Raw genomic sequence first — 23,394 nt, 5'->3', positions numbered from 1 at the left:
GAAATGGGGCTGAAGTGGAGGGGTGTCACTGACATCATTTGACTCAAATAGTCCCTCACTAGTTAACACTCTACTGCTACCATGGACAATTTGATCAGCATCAAGCAAACCTCTTCCCCTCCCTATAACTGGTGTGAAAATGTTAATTGTGTCCCTGCCTCTTCCTGCCATATTTCACAATACACATGAACTTACAGTGATATAACACATATACACACAAGACAGTATCACAGATTTCATAACAGATTCCCACTTTTAGCAAAATAAATCTCACAAGACTAACTTTCTGTTTACAGTGTATTAGCAATAATTTAAGCAGCTAAATGGATCCACAGGTCTACCAACTTGGCATCCCAGAAGTCACTTGCACACAGCTGAACCTCGGCGATCGGCGGCGGCTGACCAATGGATCCGGGTCACGGCACCAGTTTTATGTAGCAGACTTAAAATGATTGCTCACACTCCACAGGGTCAGCACGTTTATTCTATAAAGGAGAGGCACAGGTCACAATACAGCAACATACAGGCAGCAGTGTAGTCTCTCTCTCTCTCCTCATCAGAAGCTGTCCAGCTTTTTAAAGAAGTAATATATAAATATGTACATATATATATTTCAAACAGCAAATAACCAACAACAAACAAAATACATAATATCAAATCCCACCTATAAAGGAGAGGCACAGGTCACAATACAGCGACACACACACAGGCAGCAGTGTAGTCTCTGTCCTGCAGAAGGGCAAACACATGCGAATGAGAACATTCCGCGGTAATTGTCAGAAAATCGTTTTAAAACGTAAGTTTAACCGATCAAAATTAGAATCAAGATTCACTCAAAAATCATTTGTATCTATTTCTTAAGTTTTTATGAAGTTTTGAAGAGCCTAACAATATTTTATGGCTAACCCTAACCCTAACCCTAGATTAACAATTAGGAGAGAGAGCATCATCATACGTCTTACCTCATCAGAAGCCGTCCAGCTTTTGCCAGGAATACACAGCTTGGTCACGTATGCCTCAGCCTCGGACGTGTGTGCCACTAATTAATGACCGACCCCCCCCCCCCCCCCCCCCCCCCCAACAGGTAAACTGGAACCATATACAGATAATATAAACTACTTGACTAAAGAAACACAGAAATAACCCAAATAATATACACATTTTGAGAAGGTTCACCTAAAAAAATTGCATTATATTCAATTATTTACTCAGCTACACACATCCATGATGCAAATCTCCTGTTCCGCCATATCTGAAAGGTTCTCTATTGGATTGAGATGTGGTGACTGTGAAAGCCACCAGAGTACAATGAAGTCATTGTCATGTTGAAGAAGCCGGTTTGACATGATTTGAGCTTTGTGACATAGTGCATTATTCTGCTGGAAGTAGCCATCAGAAGATGGGTATACTGTAATCATAAAGGGATGGACATGGACAGCAACAATACTCTATACTTATGCTGTGGCATTTTAATGATGCTCAGTTGGCACTAAAGAGTCCAAAGTGTGCCAAGAAAATATCCCCCACACCATTACACCACCAGCAGCAGCCTGAGCTCTTGATACACGGCAGGATGGATCCATAATTTCATGTTGCTCATACCAAATTCTGACCCTACCATCTGAATGTTGCAGCTGCAATCAAGACTCATCAGACCAGGCAACATTTTCCCAATCTTCTATTGTCCAATTTTGGTGAGGCTGTGCGAACTGTAGCCTCAGTTTCCTGTTCGTAGATGTCAGAAGTAGGACCTGGTGTAGTCTTCTGCTGCTGTCGCCCATCTTCTTCAAGATTGGATGTGTTGCGCATTCAGAAATGGTATAGATAGATTACCTTTATTGATCCCACAGCGGGGAAATTTACCGTGTAACAGCAGCAAATAGAACAGTTTGAATAAAAAAGGGAGCAGCACACAATGCACACAGTGCATAGATATATTTTCTTCTTCTAGAAGAAAAAATACAATATTTACAGCAAAATTTCTATGAAATTGCACAGCATCATTATTTACATTACATTATTTAGATTTTTCTGCATTCCTTAGTTGTAACGAGTGGTTATTAGAGTTACTATTGCCTTTCTATCATCCCAAACCAGTCTGCTCATTCTCCCTGGACCTCTCACATTAACAAGGCATTTTCATCCACACAACTGCCCTGCCCTAGAGATGGTTGCGCATGAAAACAACCAACAACCATGCCACGTTCAAAGCTACATAAATCGTCATTCTTCCCCATTCTGATGCTTCATGATTGAACTTCAGCAAGCAGTCTTGACCAAGTCTTCATGCCTAAATGTATTGAGTTGGCCATGTGAGTGGCTGATTGGCTATTTGTGTTAACAAGCAATTGAACAGCTGTACCTAATAAAGTGACTGCTAGGTGTATATATATATATACACATGCTAAACCAATCCCACTCTAACTTAGAGGGATTGGTATATATATATATATATATATATATATATATATATATATATATATATATATATACACATACATATATACATATATATATATACATACATATATATATATATATATATATATATATATATATATATATATATGGGTCGTTCTAGAATTGGAGGAAATTTGGGCTTAAACATTTTTGGAAAAAAGCCTTCTCTTTCACAAATTTCTGCTATCAATAATAAATAATAATCTATCAAAGGCTTGATTAGCTTAGCTTACACACCAGTGTTACAATTTTTATTACGTTTTATTTGTTGTTTGATAACCCTATTCTGATCATAGTAACAGGGTTGGTAATCCATGCTAATATTAGCTTTTTCTCAGCAGTAGAAGCTAGATATTTAGCTAGCTGTTACTGCTGACCAAGAGGACAAATTTAATTATGTAAAACAGTAAAGAAAAAAGTAAAAAGAATTTGTCGTATCCTCATAATATGCATAACAGGGTTGCGCGAGGTAGAAGGAGACATTCAGTCAAGGGGCTGACAATGTTCTGAAAATACGAAAAATAGAAGAGGACATACCTTTGCTGTACCCATTCTTTTGTAAAACTGTTTGATGACGTAAATTCCAGCCTATCATGTGATTCACTGTTTTCTTCTTCTTCTTCTTCTACCATGCTAAAAGGTTGTGGTAACAGGGTTGTGTGCATGTTGTGGGACTCACGTACCATGCATAATAATTATGTTTATTTAAAAAAAAAAAAAAAAAAAAAAAAACCCTCAATTGAAAGTGACATCAATGAAAAAATGGAGGTTTAGGTTTCATATTAACTGTTTTACTTGAGATTTAATTTGGTCGTCATGGTAGTGGGACAAGAGAAAAATTGCATTTTAGGGGGTCCTCCAGACTTATTTGGTATTTTCAAAAACCTTTTCAAACATTCTTTTTCGCCTATTTTTAGTCTCAGGACAAGTAAATTTACACAACTGCATGTTTTCTAAATAAATTCTGTAAATCTATAAATTAAACTATATATATATATATATATATATATATATATATATATATATATGTGTGTGTGTGTGTGTGTGTGTGTATGTATATAGTGTAATTGTTGTTATCCTCTTCTTGTTAGCTGTTTATGGATTTTCTTGTAATCTGACGGTGTTGAAAAGGTGGATTTGTAAGGTCGTATGTGCCATAGTAAATAAAGGTGGTATGATTTAAACAGCTGATACAGCATTCAGTGTAACCTAAAGTCATTTGGTATTGCGCTTGTCGCGGCCTCTACCTGCTGGATAAGTTCGGTACCACATTCACTACACGGCGCCATATTAGATAGACATTAAATTGTTGCGGGCAAAGTCAAGGAAGGGGAGCTGTAGTGTACTGGCAAATGGTACCCTGGCCGCAGTGTTCAACTGGCAAAATACTAGAGGTAACTGCTTTATGGTTGACAAATTATCGAGTGAAACATCTCGGGCAACGCTGTCCGAGACGTGTTTTTTCCTCGTTGTTTAGCCAACGCGCCGGCAGACATGACTTCCTTGACTCAGAGGAGTTCGGGCCTCGTACAAAGGCGGACAGAAGCCTCGCGCAACGCCACTGAGAAAGACCGTCCGTCCGGCCAAGAGGACCATGATCCCCGGCGGGGAGACGAGCAGGACGACGATGATACGGGAGACTCCAAGGAAACACGGCTCACATTGATGGAGGAAGTGTTGCTATTAGGACTAAAAGACCGAGAGGTAACGGTAGATAAATCCTGCTCTCTAACGATGTGAAAATAAGGTAAATATTAATGCTAAACGATGGGATGTTACCCAAGCTAACGTAAAGCTGCTGTATTTTCTTAACCCACATAGCATCAGTTAACATTCTTTTTTTTACTATAATGTAAAGTAGGCTAACAGCAATAATGGGCCTCGTCACTCCTCATCGAGCTAGCTAATGTCTTTTTATGAGACACGGTTGTGCTAAGAAACAATCTTTTACATTCAGTTAGCAGTGTTGACAGGATTTTCAGACAGATGGGCTATAATGATGTGCTCACAGGAACGCTGAATAATGTCGTACAGTAAAGTCAGAAATCCACTGCTATAAGGTATGAATATTAGGTATTTACGTAAAACAAGCAGTAAATGGCTGGGAGGTACAGCACCCATTTAATAGTGATCCCTATTGCCTTTCTTGTTGTCGAATCCTAGTGGAGGCAATTCAAATGTATTGCCATTGAACAGCAGGAAGCAAACTTTTATAGCCCAAGTGAAGTTTGCGAATTAATTTCAGTTAAGTCGATAATATAGTACACCCAAATCATCTCTTGTGGAACCTCTTAGTCAAAGAAATGTATTTATAATTTGAATAGAAATCCTCATACCTGTTTATGTTGGGATTTGAAAATGAGGGACATCTTTCAGTGCCCTGGCCCAAGCCGGACCATCCCTACCTCTGTCCACATACCTCTTACGCTTACCATATTACAGTAGGAATCATGGTTGATACTTAAGATACTCAGTCGAATTGTAAATATGTTAATGATATGTTAAGTAGCTGACTCATGAAATATTTGCACGGGAGCTGTAACAATAATGGAGCTTAAAAAAAGAACTGATATTTTTATGTATCAGACTTTTTCCAATGGTACAATTAATATGTTGAAGATTAAACTATGATAGTTACAGCTGCAGTCCCGATCACACCTGTGTGGGTGGATACAGTACAGCCAAACTATAATGTAAAAGCTTTATATGCGCAGATTTGTGTTGTACAGGATTATTTCAATGTGGTGGAGAGAAATGCCAATTACAAAGAGTACCTATTTAAAAATAGCTACTTTGTGGTGTCCATAGCCTCCAAGTGTATTGCAAAAGTTCTGGCATTTGTTTGGGTGATGGGGATAATTATGAATATCTATTGCATTAAATATATAGCTTTAGTACATGTTACTAAATAGTCCCAGTGAGTGTTTATGTATCTAGCAAACATTGTATTGAGAGAGTGGACAAGTGGACAATCCAAACACAGCATATAATGTTTCCCCCTGTTGATCCTGTCATCAAAGACTTCTGAAGAAGAATGATACAGAATTCCCCAATCTGCAAGTCAAAGGATTGATTCTTTAGATTTGTTGCCTAATAAACCCTGGCTGTGTGAGACCATGTTTTCTTAAATGTGATTGGTGCACTGCAGTTTTAAGGTGGAAATGCTTCGATATTGCACTGGCTGCTTGTTTTGCTCCTCTATATCGTGTAACATATTTAAAAAAAACACATTATGGACACGCCAACATGGTAAAAAAACTTTATTTTCACAGCAGTGGTCATTAAACGGGAGAAAACAAGAGAAAATGATTGTATATGGGAGAATCTTTAGAAATGCACACATGCTGACAAGTTTATCTGGTGGTGCATGTCTGTCAGTTTCAACAGGTATTTCCTCCTAAATTACAGATCGGATCTATCCATCTGTTTCTATCTATGTTTTTTCTTGGGGTATTATACTGTGTTTTATCAAGTGTACTGAGGAATTGCTTTCTGATCTAAATATGAATATGATTACATCCTCTACCTGTTGTCATAAACAACCTATTAGCAGTTTGTCAATATCAAGAATGAGGCAACATGGGTTTAGCAGTTTAGCTTTTCAGATGTTTTACTAACCGCCATGACCTGCATTTGAACTTGCAACAGTCTGTCTCTGTTTCAGATTTAGTCTGTTAGTTGCCTAAAGGAACACACATGCATACAAAGTTGATGTCAAAATTTAGTATCAGCTAATTTGAGTCAGGGAGTAGAATTTTGGTGCCACACTTCTGATGCCAAACATGTTGCAATAATTTAATCAGACAGTGCATAAAACCGAAGTACCTGTAACTACTCTTGCTTTGATTTGACTCACGAAGCCAGTCGGCATGACCATCAGGAATTCCTCACGTTCTCCTGTCGTAATGGAAAGGGTAACTCTGTGACAAAACTTAATTGTAATTATGTGTTACTATTATGTAGGGCTACACCTCATTCTGGAATGACTGCATTTCATCAGGGTTGCGAGGCTGCATGCTGATTGAACTCGCTCTACGAGGACGCCTTCAGCTGGAGGCTTGTGGCATGAGGAGGAAAGGTCTGCTGGCCAGGAAGGTAGGAGATATATATTTCTGTTTGTGTTTTTACTACATAAATGTACTAGACAAATATAAAAATATAAATGCAGAATGCAATATTTAATTACATTTTTAAAAAATTAACAGTGGAATAAATATGTTTTTCCAACTCACAGCATCTCTACAACAGAATGAACATAGAACAACCAAGTATGCACTATATTAGAAATGATAATAGGCAGATCAAGAGTGTAGTGACAGACCTGAAATCATGTCAATACTGAGTTGAGCCCTTCTTGTTTCTAGCCATAACTGTAAATGAAATAATGAACTTTTCTGTAAGTCAGAAAAGAAGACCATTTGCATGCTATGTTCATATTTGTATGTATTGTCATTCAAATAAGTCATTTTCCTTTTCGTCTTTGTTGTCCTGTGGGTGCAGTTTCTAATCATCTCTTTAACTCACGTTGGTGTGGGAATTCACGTGGGACATCAACCCTTATAGTAACCTGCACAGTTATTTGCAAAAAGACATGGTCGCTTCCAGCAAACTTGTACCAAGAACCTCATAGTACCTAAATTCATTAAAGGTTAAAGTCCACAGCTTTACGGTTATGCTTCTCCCAGGGAGCACATGTCCTCCTAAGTTGAAAAATTTTGTAAAGCATAAAGAACTTTAGAACTGCAACAAAAATGTACCAAGTTATGTGTTTTTCATTGGTACTAGGATATTGGGAGACACTGACAATGTTTTTTTAATTAAAAAAAAATACATTATGCTTTTGATTATTTCTGTTTCAAACTACATTTAGTATTAATTGTTTATACTTAGAACTACAAGGTTAATGGAAAAAGCACAATATCCATGTCCCTTGCTCTACAGTGATACAACAGTCAGTCTCCTTTCTAAATCTAATTATTGTTACCATTTCCAAACATTGAACTGCTTCCTCTATCTCCCTGTGGGCTGTGAACCTAACATTAGCAAGAGTTCAACTGCCTGTTTTCTCCACTACAGACCAGCAACATCTTTCAAAAGATGATTCACTTATGGGGTGTGCCCATATAGTGTTTATCCGTCAGAAAAGCTTTGGCAGGGCGCTGGAAAGCACTTAATCAATAAAACCTTTCCGAAGCTGCAAGTGGGTTTTATTTCTGTAACCCGTTTTAGACATGCACTCCTTCCAATCTGATGACAGTTGAATTTTTTTTTTCTGAATGGACACCCTGGTCACTTTACTGTTAAAGTTATGGTGACAATCGCATTAGGTCATCTCTAGTAACATTTCTGTTACTCTCAACACTGCACAAGTCTGAACTACATGCTGTTGCATTAACTGGCATGCATAAGTGACATTACTTTGAGTTATGTGAAGTGATTTCAGAAAGATTTTTTCAACATTTCTGCATCGGTCAAACAACATCTCAAAAAGCACCAAAGACACAGTTTGCAGCTATACTAATAACAACACATTTCTTCATTTCTTGTTCACTACAATTTCACATCTTTTAGAAACTGAAATGTCCATAAAAATACAACTTTACTGTGATGGTCTCCAAAGAGAGGGCATTTTGTGCATTACATGCATAGAACAACAGTAGTAATTTCATTACTTATAACATGCAGACAGTAGACAGGTACCAATGGTAAGTCAAACTGTGTACTTTTCTTTACTTCAGACAAGTGAGCTATCACAGTCACATGGTTTATTGGCTGCAATTAAATCATTTCTTACATAGCAGCCATCCTCAGGTTGAGTCCTGAGCTCCATCACAGCTTTGAGATATAGAGATATTTTTATTTTGCTTTTATTAAAGTAACAGTTAGACTATCATCACACCTGGACAGAATTTTTAGAATTTATATAAATAGCTGAGACTGTTGGTTATTTACACAGTTTGATTCGAGCGTGGTATTTGTTTAGATTTAGACTTTTGTTTATTAGTCCATTACTATGCATTTCATGTCACTTGATGTACTGTTTAACCTCGTGTAATACATATGTCTACTGTGGCTTTCTCTGTCACTGTTATATGTCGAAATTAAGCCATAAGGAGCTCTAATGTAAAAGTGACCTGAATATGAATGACAGAATGCAGTCACTTGACAAGACTGATAAGGCAGCTATCATATGTATTCTATGTTTGAAAAGTGCACATGGCAATAATATTTTGACAACATATCATCACTCTGACTGCTGTTGATATGATAGACCAGAATTTCCCCTTTACCTTTTGGACAAATCATACAGCTTGGGATACACAGACAAGGCCAAAACAAGCTTCTCCATATTCTTGGATAACAGGGTGATGAGTCCCACTCATACGATTAGCTTGCTGAAAAGATTCAACAGTGACATCAGTGTCTTTGTAAAAAGTTCATAAATTTTTAACAAGAAGTAACTGGATTATCACCAGTTTTGTCATACTTTTTCTTTGCACACATGCTCCTAAATGTATTTTACAGTTGTTGTACATCTATTTTTAAGAGAAAATAATTCACCCTACACTTTCGTACAAGTTAACATTCTGACTTGATGCCATGCCCCTGGCAATCCAACAATTCCCACCGCTGTCCACTCAAAACCCTTGATTATGCTACCTTAAGGATATGCACATGGACAGCTGAAAACACCACCAATGCATGGCTGTTACCTAAGTTTTACTCAGGGATGTTAATGATTATTGATACATGACTAGTTGCCATTAATAATCAAATTGATTAACATTAAAGCTGCAAGCAGCGTTGAACGGGTCCTCGCATCCTTGCTGGTCAGCGACCCCAAGCATGTCCATCAGGCGATGCTGCGACTGAGAGTGTATTTTGGCCCATGAATGTGACGAGGGCTGGATTCTGAGCACACAGATCAAATTTCAGGCAGATTGGAGCATGTACAGGCTGTTTATGCAGCACTTTCTGTCCATCTACCAGGTGGCGCTATCTCTGTGAGTGTATATTGGTCTAAGGAATTCATCAGGGCCAGATTTTGATCACATGTAAAGTTTGAGGCAGATAGCAGCATGTACAGGGATTTACACAAGACTTCCTGCTTTATGGTGAAACATCAAAGTTCAGTCAGTTGCCATGGCCACGCCCTTTGAGTTTTGTGTACAATTTTCAGAAATATTTAACCTGAAGGTGTGTTGTATATATTGTCCCCGTTTCAGATGTTTTGGAGTTTTCGCCTGTGAGAAATCAATTGTTGAAAATTACCAAAAACACCAGAAATCTGATATTTAATTCAAAACGGCGGACTTCCTGTTGGGTTTAGAGAATGAGCCCAAGAGACTTTTTTGTTCGCACTGATGTGTTACATTGCACACCAAATTTTGTAGTCATAGGTGAAACTTGCTGTGGAGGCTATTTTTTAAAATGTTGCAGGGGGAGCTATGGCACATGCTGTGAATGCATTTTGCCATATGGATGTGATCAGGGCAGGACTGTTATTAATCATGTGAAGTTTGAGCCCGATTGGAGCATGCAGAGGATAGTTACACAGTAGTTGATATTTCATGGCGAAGCATCAAAATTCTGGACACTGCCATGGCCACACCCTTTGACTTTGGAAGAACCTTTTGATAACTTTTGATCATAATGTTGTGTTGTATATACTGTTCAAATTTGAAGTCTCTAGGAGTACGGGCGAGAAATGAAGCACTTCCTGTCCATCCATCAAGTGGCGCTATTACTGAGACTGTATATTGGTCCATGGGATCCATCAGGGCCGGACTCTGATCACACACAAAGTTTCAGGCAGATTGAAGCTTGTACAGGCTAGTTATCGAGCATATCCTGTCCAACCACCAGGTGGCGCTATCACTCTGACTCTATATTGGTCTATGGATGGCTTCAGAGCTGGACTCTGATCATACATACAAGTTCGAGGCAGATCGGAGAATGCAGAGAGTAGTTGGACAGCAGTTGATGTTTTTAATCAGACTTAAAATGAAAATTTTGATAACTTTTGGTCACAAGTACCTGTTGTACATACTGGTAAAATTTGAGGTCTCCTCCCTAAGAGGAGTTTGTTCTCGAAAATGACAAAAATCACCAAAAGTCTCACAATTAATCCAAGATGGTGGACTTCCTGTTGGGTTTAGGGTATGGCTCCAAGAGGCTTTTTGTGTGTCCTGGTGTGCTCTATGTGCCTACCAAATTTCATGAATGTAGATTAAACGTGCTGCGGGGACTGTTTTTTAAAAATACTGCAGGGGGTGCTATAGCACATGCCCTGCTGAGATGCATACAGTGTCCTTCCTTGAGTCGACTTTGATGTGTGTGGTAATTTTGGTGAAGTTTTCAGCATTCCTAGCCTGTCAAAAAGTACTTTGTATCAAAAGTAAAAATGTGTGGTAAAAAAACTGTGGGGTCAAGGGGTGAAGAGTGAGCTGACCAATTTCCAGAATGAAATGACAAAGTTTGGAGCAATGGTGCCTGCAAATGTAATGCCTAAACTTCTTGTTACCAATAGGTGGCGCTATGACTTTTTTAAAATTTTTGAGTGTGGATGTCTTCAGACTGGGCCTGGTGTTCCGCACATGAAGTTTGGGGCAGATAGGATCGGGATTTGCTGAGATATAAACATTTCAGTAGTCATGGCGAGACTTCAAAATTCACTGCACCGCCACAGACACGCCTTCTGATAACAAGTCACCATTTTCACTGTGAATCATCATCAACGTCTTTAGGCTTATGTCACCATGTTTGAGGTGAATCTGGCCAACAGGCTAAGAATAGTACATCAAAGTGTAAAACATGACATTTCCTGTTGCCAGCAGGCGGCGCTCTGACTGTGAACGTATTTCATCATATGGATGTGATCAGGGCAGGACTCTGATCATACATGTAAAGTTTCAGGCAGATTGGAGCATGTTCAGGGCATTTACACAGCACCTGATATTTCATGGTGAAGGATCAAAATTCCAGTGGCCGCCACGGACACGCCCTTTGACTTCTGAGGAAGATTTTGATAACTTTTGCTCATTAAGGCCTGCTGTATGTGCGGGCCGAATTTGAGGTGAATTGGAGTTTCCCCCTATGAGGAGTTTGCTCTAGAAAAAAAATAAATAATGGGCAAAATCTGACCTTCAACGCAAAATAGCTCACTTCCTGTCGGGTTTGGAATATGGCTGTCACTGACTTTTTTGTTCAGCCTGATGTGCTGCATATGTGGACCAAATTTGGTAACTGTAGGTGAAACGTACCTCCTGTGGGAAAGTGTAGGGGGCACTATCGAGCCATTTTGCCACACACCTCCACAATTCCTATAAAATATGACATTTTTCGCCAGTTCTGGTCCATCTGGAAATTTTCACGTGAATTGGAGTGCGTTTAGGCCCTCAAAAATGCAATCGTTTGGGGAGACAAATAATAATTAAAGCTGCAAGCAGCGTTGAACGGGTCCTCGCATCCTTGCTGGTCAGCAAGTCCCAGCATGTCCACCAGGAGGCGCTGCAACCGAGAGTGTATGTCGGCCTATGGATGTGATGAGGGCCAGACTTTGATCACACATTTAAAGTTTCAGTCCTGTCTATCCACCAGGTGGCGCTGCGACCAAGAGTGTATATTGGTCTTTAGAATTCATCAGGGCAGGACTTTAATCTTACATGTAAAGTGTCAGGCAGATTGGAGCATGTACAGGCTAGTTATACAGCATTTCCTGTCCATCCAACAGGTGGCACTATCACTCTGACTCTATATTGGTCTATGGATGACTTCAAAGCTGGACTCTGATCAGACATGTAAAGTTCGAGGCAGATTGGAGCATGCAGAGGATAGTTAAGCAGCAGTTGATGTTTCATGGCGAAGCAACAAAATTCTGTAGGCCACCATGGCCATGCTCTTTGGCTTTCAAGGAACCTTTTTTTAACTTTTGATTATGATGTTGTGTTGTATTTATTGGCCAAATTTGAGGTATCTAGGACTAACCCCCTAAGAGGAGTTCGTTCTCAAAAATGATAAAAATTGCCACAATTTGTCCAATTAATTCAATATGGCGGACTTCCTGTTGGGTTTAGGGTATGACTCCAAGAAGTTTTTTTGTGTGTCCTGATGTGCTGTATAAGCCTCCCAAGTTTCACGGACGTAGGTCAAATGTGGTGCGGGGGCTGTTTGTTAAAAATACTACAGGGGGTGCTATAGCACATGCAGTGCTGAGATGCATACAGTGTCCTTCCTTTAGCTGGTGGTGATATGTGTGCAAATTTTGGTGATGTTTTGAGCATTCTTATGCTGTTAAAGGCATGTTGTTTTTTCAAATCGACTTTGCATTGCCACGGCAACAGTGTAGTATGAAAAGTCAAAATCTTTACACTGTGGCATGGTCATGGTATCAAGACTCAGCTGATCAATTTTCAGAATTATATGGCAAAGTTTAGGGCAATGGGACGTGCAAATATAATGTCAAAATGTCCTGTTGCCAACAGGTGGCGCTATGACTATTTCTAAGTTTATGAGTGTGGATGTCCTCAGACTGAGCCTGGTGTCCAGCACATTAAGTTTGGGGCAGATAGGATCTTGTGCAGCTGAGATATAAGCATTTCAATTTTCATGGCAAAACATCAAAATTCGCTGCGCCGCCACAGACATGCCCTTTGATGACAAGTCACCATTTTTACTGTGAATCATCATCAACATGTTCAATTTTATGTCACCACAGTTGTGGTGAATTTGGCCAACGGCCTTAAAATAGTACATCAAAATGTAAATGTCCTGATACCACAAGGTGGTGCTATGACTGTGAATGAATATTACTATATGCATGTCATCAGGGCAGGTCTCTGATCAAACATGTAAGGTTTGAGGTAGACTGGAGCATGTACAGGAGAGTTACAACAGCACTTCTTGTTTCATGGCGACGCATCAAAGTTTAGAGGATCGCCAGGCCACACCTTTTACCTTTCGAGGAAGATTTTGATAATTTTTTATCAGGAAGGTCTGTTGTATGTACTGACCAAATTTCAGGTCTCTAAGACTTACCCCCTAGGAGGAGTTCATCTCAACAAAATTTTCGCAGTTAAGATAAACTTTATTGGTCCCACAGTGAGGAAAGTTCACCGTTACAACGCAAGATAACAGACTTCCTGTTGGGTATGGAGCATGGCTGTCACTGACTGCTTTGTGCATCCTGATGTGCTGCATATGCTTACCAAATTTTGTAGCTGTACATGAAACATCCTCACAGTTGGCCTAGTGACCACTTTTTTCAATTTTGTAGGGGGCGCTATGGAGCCATTTTGGCACACACAAGTGCAACTCCCATAAAATATCAAATTTTTCACCAGTCCTGATGTGTGTGCAAAGTTTCATTAGTTTTCAAGTACGTTAAGGCCGCCAAAAATGCGTTTTCCCCGTCCGTAGAAAAAAGTATAATAATAATAATAATAATAATAATAATAATAATAATAATAAACCCTAGGGTTTCAATAGGGTCCTCCACACCGTCGGTGCTCGGACCCTAATAATAATTCCTTGCATTACAATAGGGTCCTACACACCGTTGGTGCTCGGACCCTAATAATTCCTTGCATTCCAATAGGGTCTTCGCACCGTAAGTGCTCGGACACTAATAAACCCTAGCATTCCAATAGGGTCTTCGCACCATCGGTGCTCGGACCCTAATAATAATAATAATAATAAACCCTAGGGTTTCAATAGGGTCCTCCGCACCATCGATGCTCGGACCCTAAAAAACTCTAGCATTCCAAGAGGGCCTTCGCACCATTGGTGGTCGGACCCTAAATATAGTCACTGATAAGGCAAACATGCATGTCAGAAAATGCGTTGTACATTCATTCCATACCTGCATATTTCACCAGGTGTAGTCTCCCACTGTTTGACGCTGTAGTAACCCTAGAATGTGGCCACTCAGACTATCAACAGTCACATGCAAGCAGAGAGCATTGTGGGAGTTAAGTTAGTAAAGCGCCACCATGAGTGAGTGGATTTGGAGAGATTACAAAATTTGTGTCACGTGGACTTTAATGAACTTGCAGACATGGAGAGCATAATACTTTTGCATAGACAGGTGTACCTATAGTGAATCCTAAAATCACTGCTCGGCAACCGTTTGCATTAAAATACCAGAAAGGTGCAACAAAGACTGAGTTTACTATCCATAGACCTCTCTGAGGCCCAAAGCAAATTCCTGCTAAGCTTCCCCCAATAATCTGAAGAAGAGTTACACTTTATCTTCAAAGTTGAGACCATCGACACCTGCTAGCGAGCATAATGGGCCATGTGGTATTCCTGCGCTACTAGAGAGAAATGTAGAAAACACATCAAACAGGCCTGTGGTCATGAATACCATCAGTGGGATACCTGGCCTGTCTTTTTTTTGTTTTTTTTTTTAAAGAGAAGTTAAAGGTGTAGCAGATTTATGGGAAAATGTTTAAATGGGAGGACAGCTAGACAGAGCAGTCAAATACAGGAGAATCCTGGGACAACTGTGTTGGCAGATGTGGTTTCAGCTTTTCAGTTTTAACAGAGCTTTGATAAATAAGAAAAGAAAATGAAAATTTTGCATCTATTTCAGCTGCTGTACTCTGATAATTAAATCTTATAACTGGATGTTGTCATTCTGAATGAAATTCACAGGTGATTTGTAAGTCAGATGCTCCAACAGGTGATGTGCTTCTGGATGAAGCTTTAAAACACATCAAAGACACTCAACCACCGGAGACCGTGCAGAGCTGGATTGAACTGCTAAGTGGTGAGTTTAGTGACTTCATCATCCCACGACCTCACACTGGTAGTTTATCTGTTTGTACTAGGACTGAAACGATTCCTGAAGTTATTTGAGTAATTCGATTACTAAAATTCCTGGAGGCAAAATTCTCTGAATCGAGGCTTTGTTTATTCCACTACATACTAGACCCCACTAACTAGAGCCCACGAACTGGTGGACCATGGTCCGCCAGTTAGTGAGCCCAGTGTGGCACTGTACTTTAAACACCTGCTATGTATCTATAGCTATCCATCTGCACCAGTCTGAGAGCTGAATGCCACCATGTCTTCTGTCTCCTGATGTGTTTGTCTTAATAAATTCACTCTAAAAATTATTTTGTTATCCTGCTTAGTCATTGCTGAGCTGGTGTGTGATTGTCTCATAGCAAACACCTTAATTTCGAAAATCCTCCTCCAAAACACGACCACCATCACTTTTATGATAACTTTATGTAGCTCTGTGTCTCTGCTGCTAAAACTGGCAAGTAGAGCTTCACAAACTCTGCTGTGAAGAATGCAGGAGAGTGTTGTAGTAACATTTTATCAACAGAGTCTGTATATCTCTTCCTTGACAGCAAACATAACACACAGACTTTCGGTAACAGTTCTACTCATTGAAACGTGTTACAGACAACTGTAGCTTTAAACTTTACTGTTAGTCCATGGGACAGACCAGATATTGGTACCATCTCAGGTGACCAAACCTAAGTGGTACAAAAATGTACATTGGGTTAATATAAGTGCATAAGGATGTGATAGCCTTTCCACACTGGCAGCTTTATCACTTTTTTGTGAAACCGTCACATTCACCATAACCGCGGTAATGCACAATTCATTTAGCCTTCTGAGGGCACAGTTGCAAAAGTACAACATTTTTTAAGGCTGTCTAGCTGTACCTATTTCTGATTGAATGTACACAAACACTACATATCCCAGCACCCCACACTCTGAACTGCAAAATTGCAGCATTTTTGACAGGAAAATATTAATACTATAAGACATACCACATTCCAAGTTCAAACATGTCTTCCTCCGAGTTCTCTCTTTAGGAACAATTTCAACAATTTTACAAGAAAGTACTTGACCTATAGTATTGTTTTTCTTCATCCTAAAGATGTTTAGTGATAGAAAAATTTTTTGTATGTTTAATTGTAAATTATAGTCTGCTGTATCACACTGACCAAAAATCACAAGATATGGTTAGTCTTGGTTTTAACTTCAACAGAATTTAACTTTGAATCTGTTTGTCAAACTTTCACTATTCTATTGTTCCGCCTGTTCCTCTTACAGAAAATCTTGTTTCCATGCAGTAAAGTTGTTAATGCAGATGAAGATGTGTAGCATGTGGCATTTCATATTTTCTCGTAATGAGGAACAATCCTATTGGATTCCATCCCGTCGCATTGATAGGACTTCTGCCTCAGACCCCTCGCCTTTCATCGTGGGGCATGTCCATTAAACAAGTGATAACATATATTAAGCTGTGAGTCTGCAAGGGCTATCATATCAAAATGCAAACTAGAGACATATAGCAAGTTAAAAATACCAAAAAGAATTGGTCACCTCGGGTGGTACCGATGTCGGAAATTTTGGGTCCTGGCCCAAGGACTATAGTTACTGTTAATAACTTTACTGATTTAAATGCATTTACTGCTTTTATAGCAACATTTAACAGTAACTGCAGCAACGTGCTGCAACTTCTGTCACACAACAGGAGAGACTAATTTCAGACGACAAACTTACTAGTGTACATCACTACCTTCTTGAAAGTGTGCAGTCAGCCTGTGCTGTGTGTTAATTCAGTGTTTCATTTCATTAATACTAATGAATGAGCAGTGATCAAGAAATACTCAGATCTTTTTCTCTGGTAAAATTACTAATACACTGTAAAAGTCCTAAAGTTAAAATTTTACTCAAAGTAAAAATATGTCAATTTTTATTTTAGCCTTGGTCTAGGTTGGTCCCATTCAGACACAATGACCTCTTATTCAAGGAAAGCCTGGTCAAGACAGCAGCCTAAGAAACATTAGAATTGCAGCAATTAAAACAGACAACACCAACTCGCAACAAAAGAAATAAAATACATGGTAGATAAAATCAACAGAATGAAGAATTTACATAAAAACAAGTGCGAAAAGTAGCTGCTACAAAGTCTTTCACACAGTTTTTAAAAGTTCCAAAGGTGATAAGTTCCTTTAGATTCAATGTGTTCTGCAGTGAGTTCCAGGCAGCAGGTGCAGAGTACTTAAAATAGTGCTTCCCAAATTCAGATTGAACCTTAGGCACGTTTAATACGTATACATCATTGGAACGTAAACAGTAATTGCTGTGGATTTTAGAAATATAATCACTTCAGTAATGGGGGAGTAGACCTAGGATTGCTTTGTCAATAAAAGAATACCAGTGCGCAACATGGCGTGTTTCCAAAGAGGGCCACTCAACTCGAGCATATAAGGTGCAGTGGTGAGTGAGGGCTCTACAACCCATGACGAACCTTAAGGCACCATGATACACAGAATCCAGATCTGTGATGAAAAAAGAACCCCAGTTACAACCATAATCTTTTTGCCTGGCTTTCTACGTGAGATTTAAAAGAAAGCCGATCATCAAGATTAAATTAATTAAAACACCAAGATACGTGTAACAAGACACAAGTTCAATCTCACAACCTTGTAATGATAAAATGCTGGGAGGGGGCTCAGGTACTTTCCTGCCATTGGAGAAAATGATCAATTTAGTTTTGGCAGCATTTAAAACAAGTTTTAGCTCAATGAGTTGATGACCCACAAGGTTGAAAGCGATCTGTATTTTGCCAAGGGGCCTCAACAAGGATGGAGCTACAGTAGTATATGACATCAGCATAAAAATGAAGTTTGTCATTAAGGACATTTCTGCCCAAAGTGTCCATCAAACAGAAGTGGACCCAGAACTAAACCCTGGGACATGCTAGTATTAACATTTAGCAGTGGATGAGTTGCCTTCAAAACAAACACATTGTTTTCTGTCAGATAATTATTAAACCTGCCAACAGCCTGCACAGACAAACCAATATCAAGCAATCGTTGCTTCAAAATGGAGTGGTCCACTGTGTTAATGGCCTTAGAAAGATCAACAAAGTGAGCTGTACATTTTTTTTTGTGTGTGATCCAACGAGTCTATTATATCATTGGTGAATTTGAGGGAGGCTGTGATAGTGCTATCTCATTTCCTGAAGCTGGAGTGATAGGGGGAGAGAATATTGTTAGTATGGAGGAGAACCTTCAACTGATCATTAACTAGACCTTCGAGGACCTTTGACAAAATGGACAACTTGGATATGGGTTGATAATTATTCAAGCAGGTAGGGTCCCTCCTTTTAAAAATGTAAGGTAGTAAAAGTACAAAATGCAGACAAAAGGTTCTTATGGTGGTTGTACTATATTATAGTATAAGAATATTACTCATGCATTATCGTAAAAGCAGAACTTTGTTGTTGTAGTATCTCTTAACCACCTGCAACACAAAGAATCTGAATTGAGAATCATTAAGAACCAGAATTGATAAGCAGTATGGGAATCTGAAATAGGAAAAATAGAAATGATACCCAAACCTACGTAAAACTGAAGTGTACAATGTTTTTTACTTGTGGCCTTGGGAGACTTTTTATGGACAGCTGGATTGACTGCAACAGCAATGTAAAGTATGTGCTCTTGGTAGACATACTGCTAGCCACAAAGACTGATGAATTAAAAATCAGCACCCCTATATAAGAGGCAGGTTTTGCACATGACAGAGTTCTAGTTTTGTGATGTTCTACATAGTTTTGTGTGTGGGTGTGTCATTTTTAAAAATTGCATCTTTACAATTTGCTACACACAAATTTTATATTTTGACAGATTGAACAGTAATGACTGTAGCCACTTGCATTAGAAGCAGCACCACTCTTGGAGTGTTTTTTTTCCATAAGTTATACTGCACCTTTAACTGCTGCAGCCATTCCACATGTTGTCACTGTCCAGTATCCCTAGGATTTGTAACATCTTTTACTGTTTTGGTAAAATGAAAAAACAGGTAAAATCACGTTTTCAGAAATTAACATCAAGTATTGCTTGTAATGACATCCCACTTTCCAGGGGGCAACGGCTTAGTTCAGTGCAGCATCTACGAAACTTCTACAGACATTATTCTTTTAATTGTCTTTGTCAAAGCACCAATTTGTAAATGTGCAAATCAATTTTTTGTGACAGTGTTTACAGTGTTTGTTTTGTTTTTTGGCTCATGTTTAGGAGAGACGTGGAATCCCTTGAAGCTCCATTATCAACTAAGGAATGTCCGTGAACGGCTGGCCAAAAACTTGGTTGAAAAAGGTGTCCTCACTACTGAGAAGCAGAACTTCTTGCTTTTTGATATGACCACACATCCTCTGACCAACAACAACATCAAGCAGCGCCTCATCAAGAAGGTCCAGGAGGCTGTACTGGACAAGTGGGTGAATGACCCGCATCGAATGGACAAGCGACTGCTTGCGCTCATTTTCTTAGCCCATTCCTCTGATGTCCTGGAAAATGCCTTCGCGCCTCTTCTTGATGATCAATATGACCTGGCCATGAAGAGAGTGCGGCAGCTGCTGGAACTGGAGCCTGAGGGAGAGAGTATGAAGGCCAACACAAATGAGCTGTTGTGGGCTGTAGTGGCTGCTTTCACTAAATGAGGCTACCAAAAATAGGACAGCAAACAATTTTTGCATTCAAGTGGCATTGTGCTTTGGGGTAAGAATCAGAGTACTAGCCCCAACATGGTGACTTGACTTTTTGTTTACTCCTATCTGGACTTTTGGAATGGGCTACCCTCTTTTCTCCCTCATTGTTTTCCTTCCAGTTAACTGTCCTTGTTGATCCTTCATGGCCCTGTTTCTCCCATGTGTCATTTATGTGTTCACTTTTGCTAAAAATAATAACTCTCTCTGAACTTTGAATGAAGTGGTTGGTGATGGGTGGAGCAGAAATCAAAATGCCGATTCATATCCCCTTTATTTTCTGTCAGGTTTTTAGAGGTACAATATATATGTCACAGGTTTCTTAAGATAACATTACACAATAACCAACTGTGATGTACAAACCCATGTACAGACGAGTGATGCTGATGAAAGGTTATCCAATTAGCCAATGATCTTGGTGAGTTTTCTACCAAATGTGATTAAGTGTATGGCTATGATTTACTTGGTGACACAGCATTCTTGAATTTCATGTCCAGTCTTAGAAGACAGCTAACAGGATCAAATCCAAAAGTCTAATACCTAGAACAGTGTGCTGCCATTAACTAACTTTTTTTTTTAAACCTAATTTCTGTATTTTTCTAGGTGTATACCTCTTAACTCAACCCATCTATTCATCTATAACATATAGCTGCTTAGCATGTGCAGGGACACAAGAAACCATCTCATCGCACACTGTTGAAGGAGAGGGGCACAGCTACATGTTGTCAGTTTATCATAGTCCTGACACATAAAAAGGCAGCAATTTGTACCAACAGGCAATGTAGAGTTTACTTGACCTGCTTGTCTTTGGACTACGGAGAAAACCCCACATGGTTGGGAAAAATACATATTCTAGACAGAAAGGCTCCAGTTCCAAAGGGTTTCCTTACTTTGAAGCAACAGTGCCACTTAACATTCCATTCCTCCTAACCCTGTTGTGGAAAATTGGTCCAGTGAAGAAGTGCTGACTTGTATGACTTTTTTATCAGTTACTTAGACTTAATCCCCAGTGAATATGTGACGAATTATTCAAGCGAAAAGTCAAGTCAAAAGCAAGTTGAAACATGGTGAATGTTATTAAACTGACTCAGTTAGTACATTGTGTAGAAATACTGCTGGCATAATGCAAACTTGTCATCCAAATGTGTAGAAATGCTGCGAGAGAAATGATGGCCATCAATGGAGGGATAATTATATCTGCTAAATATCAATCAACCACTCTAAAATGAGGAAGTAAAAACAGTTCATACTATTGTAAATGTGCTGTGGCTAGTATTTTTTGATTTAAAAAGAAGTATACAGTACATTTTGGTTGTGGAAACACTAGATGCACCATTATATGTGCGTATCTAGTATGGCCCTAAAATGTGTCATTTATAGGATTTGAGGTGGTATCAAATAAAAAAACCTTGTCATCAGTGTTGGCTAATACTACTGTCAAAATATATATTGTTTTTATTTTTGCTATATATTTTATTGGCAGGAACAAACTCAGGAAAGCAGACCAAGTCATTGTCAGCTACCTCTGTTAGCAAATGTCAAATGGAAATATTGAGTTTTTTTTCCACTTATCAGTAGATTTGAATAATATTAAAAAATAAGTATTCCACAGGGCTTAATGCAGGATAAATGTATTAATGATGATTTTCTCCTCTTTCCAAGTTTGTATGAGCTACCCAGATTGGTTAAACAACAATAAAACATCTTTACATCTTTTACATTTATAGTGAAACAGACTCATCTGAAGATGAATATTTTTCCACTCCCTCTCCTCTACAGTGACAGGTCTAGGAGATGTTCAGTCACTTTAAAACAAACTGGATCAAACATGAACTTATACCAGTGCTCCTTCAAACAAAACAAACTAAAGTACAAAAAAGCCTAAATGGTTTCATATACCTAATAGTATATTTGGGGATTTTTTTGTATGTTTACATACAGAAGTATAAAAGATATATTTCAAGGAAATTTGGAGATACTTCTTCACCAAAGCTTGCTGTTGGCAGTGACTCCAGGCAGCATCTCAGACATCATCATTACCCTGCACAAACCCTGTTTTTCAACTGCTTTCTTGAATCAGATGACTGACCAGCTAGCTAACGATATACAACATGGAAATCAGATGGCTTCACCTTTTCAAAGGTGCAATATTTCCTTTTTAATGGAGCTAGTTTAGCAACTTCTCCCTGCTTCCAGACTTTTATGCTAAGCTAGGCTAAACTTGTCATACCGATCATAGCATTAGATGGACAGAGCTTTAAATAGATTTAAGTCTTCTCATGTATGTGTTAGCTTGATGGCAGACAAGTGCATTTCCCAAACTGTCAGCTTTAATATGCAGACAGCCTTACTGTGCAGTTACTTGTAAGTGCTCTCAAAATAAATCAATTGTATTTAGAAAACTTGAAAAATCTGATGGATTATTTAATTCACTCACTAAAATCTGATCAAAAGATTGATTTACATTCCAGATGTTTATGTATGTACTTATGTATCTGTATCAGGAACAGATTCAATTGACCTTTGTCAGAATTGCTTTTCAAAATTGTCATGGTTCAACTGCACTTTCAAAATGTACGAAACATTCAACAAAGCCTTTTCAACATGAACTGTACCTTGTTCTTAATTTCATCTTGCCTCAGTTTCATGAATTTTGTTTTCACATTTGTTAACTGTTCTGTTCTAACACACTTAGTACTCAGCCTCATGGATCTTGTGAAAGATGTTGCTTTATTCTGATACTGTATGTAGCATAGGGCTGAAAGTGATTGGTCAGTGATTATGGATGAAGGGAAGAGGGATAAAGAGTTTTTTGCATTAGAAAATCACTTCAAGTTGCAGAGTAAATATGAGAGATTATCAATGTTATCTAAATAAAGGGACCTCTAGTTTGTGTACTTTCTTTGACCCTAGAAAATAAACAAGAGCTTGGAAGTGCCTAATCACACAGCTGATTTTAATTTTTGTTATTTTTTATTTTGTATAAGTTCAGCCTCAACCAATTTATTGATTTTATGACCATACACTCATTTGGTTCCATCGAATGTAAATACAATTTATGAAAGCAAATCTCTACAAACTGATTCCATATATATATATAGAGGGGACAAATGATTATTTGGTTGCTTGTGTTACTGGGATACAACTTCAAGTTTGTGTGATTAAGTCATGCATTAAATGAAATGCACTGATCGGGCAAAACTTTGTGACCACTGACAGGTGAAGTGAATAACACTGATCATGTCTTCATCATGGGACCTGTTAGTGGTTTATATTAGGCAGCAAGGGAACATTTTGTCCTCATAGTCAATGTGTTACAATCAGGAAAAATTGCTATCGTAAAGATTTGAGCGAGTTTGACAAGGGCCAAATTGAGATGGCTAGACGAGCATCTACAAAACTGTAGCTCTTGTGGG

The 23,394-nt window shown here is 38.8% G+C and overlaps 1 protein-coding gene across 1 annotated transcript; it reads left to right on the top strand.

Moving 5' to 3' along the window:
• Positions 1 to 3,737: 3,737 nt before the first annotated feature.
• Positions 3,738 to 22,925, top strand: golph3a (golgi phosphoprotein 3a). Its single transcript, XM_035945730.2, has 4 exons — positions 3,738 to 4,164; positions 6,424 to 6,555; positions 15,115 to 15,229; positions 19,509 to 22,925. Exons 1-4 carry the CDS (start codon positions 3,955 to 3,957, stop codon positions 19,931 to 19,933), a joined length of 882 nt encoding a protein of 293 aa, XP_035801623.1. The 5' UTR covers positions 3,738 to 3,954; the 3' UTR covers positions 19,934 to 22,925.
• The last annotated feature ends 469 nt before the right edge of the window (positions 22,926 to 23,394 follow it).

The sequence above is a fragment of the Amphiprion ocellaris genome, chromosome 6 (assembly GCF_022539595.1).
Source record: "Amphiprion ocellaris isolate individual 3 ecotype Okinawa chromosome 6, ASM2253959v1, whole genome shotgun sequence".
Taxonomy (NCBI): Eukaryota; Metazoa; Chordata; class Actinopteri; family Pomacentridae; genus Amphiprion; species Amphiprion ocellaris.
This window is presented reverse-complemented; position numbering and strand designations above follow the sequence as displayed.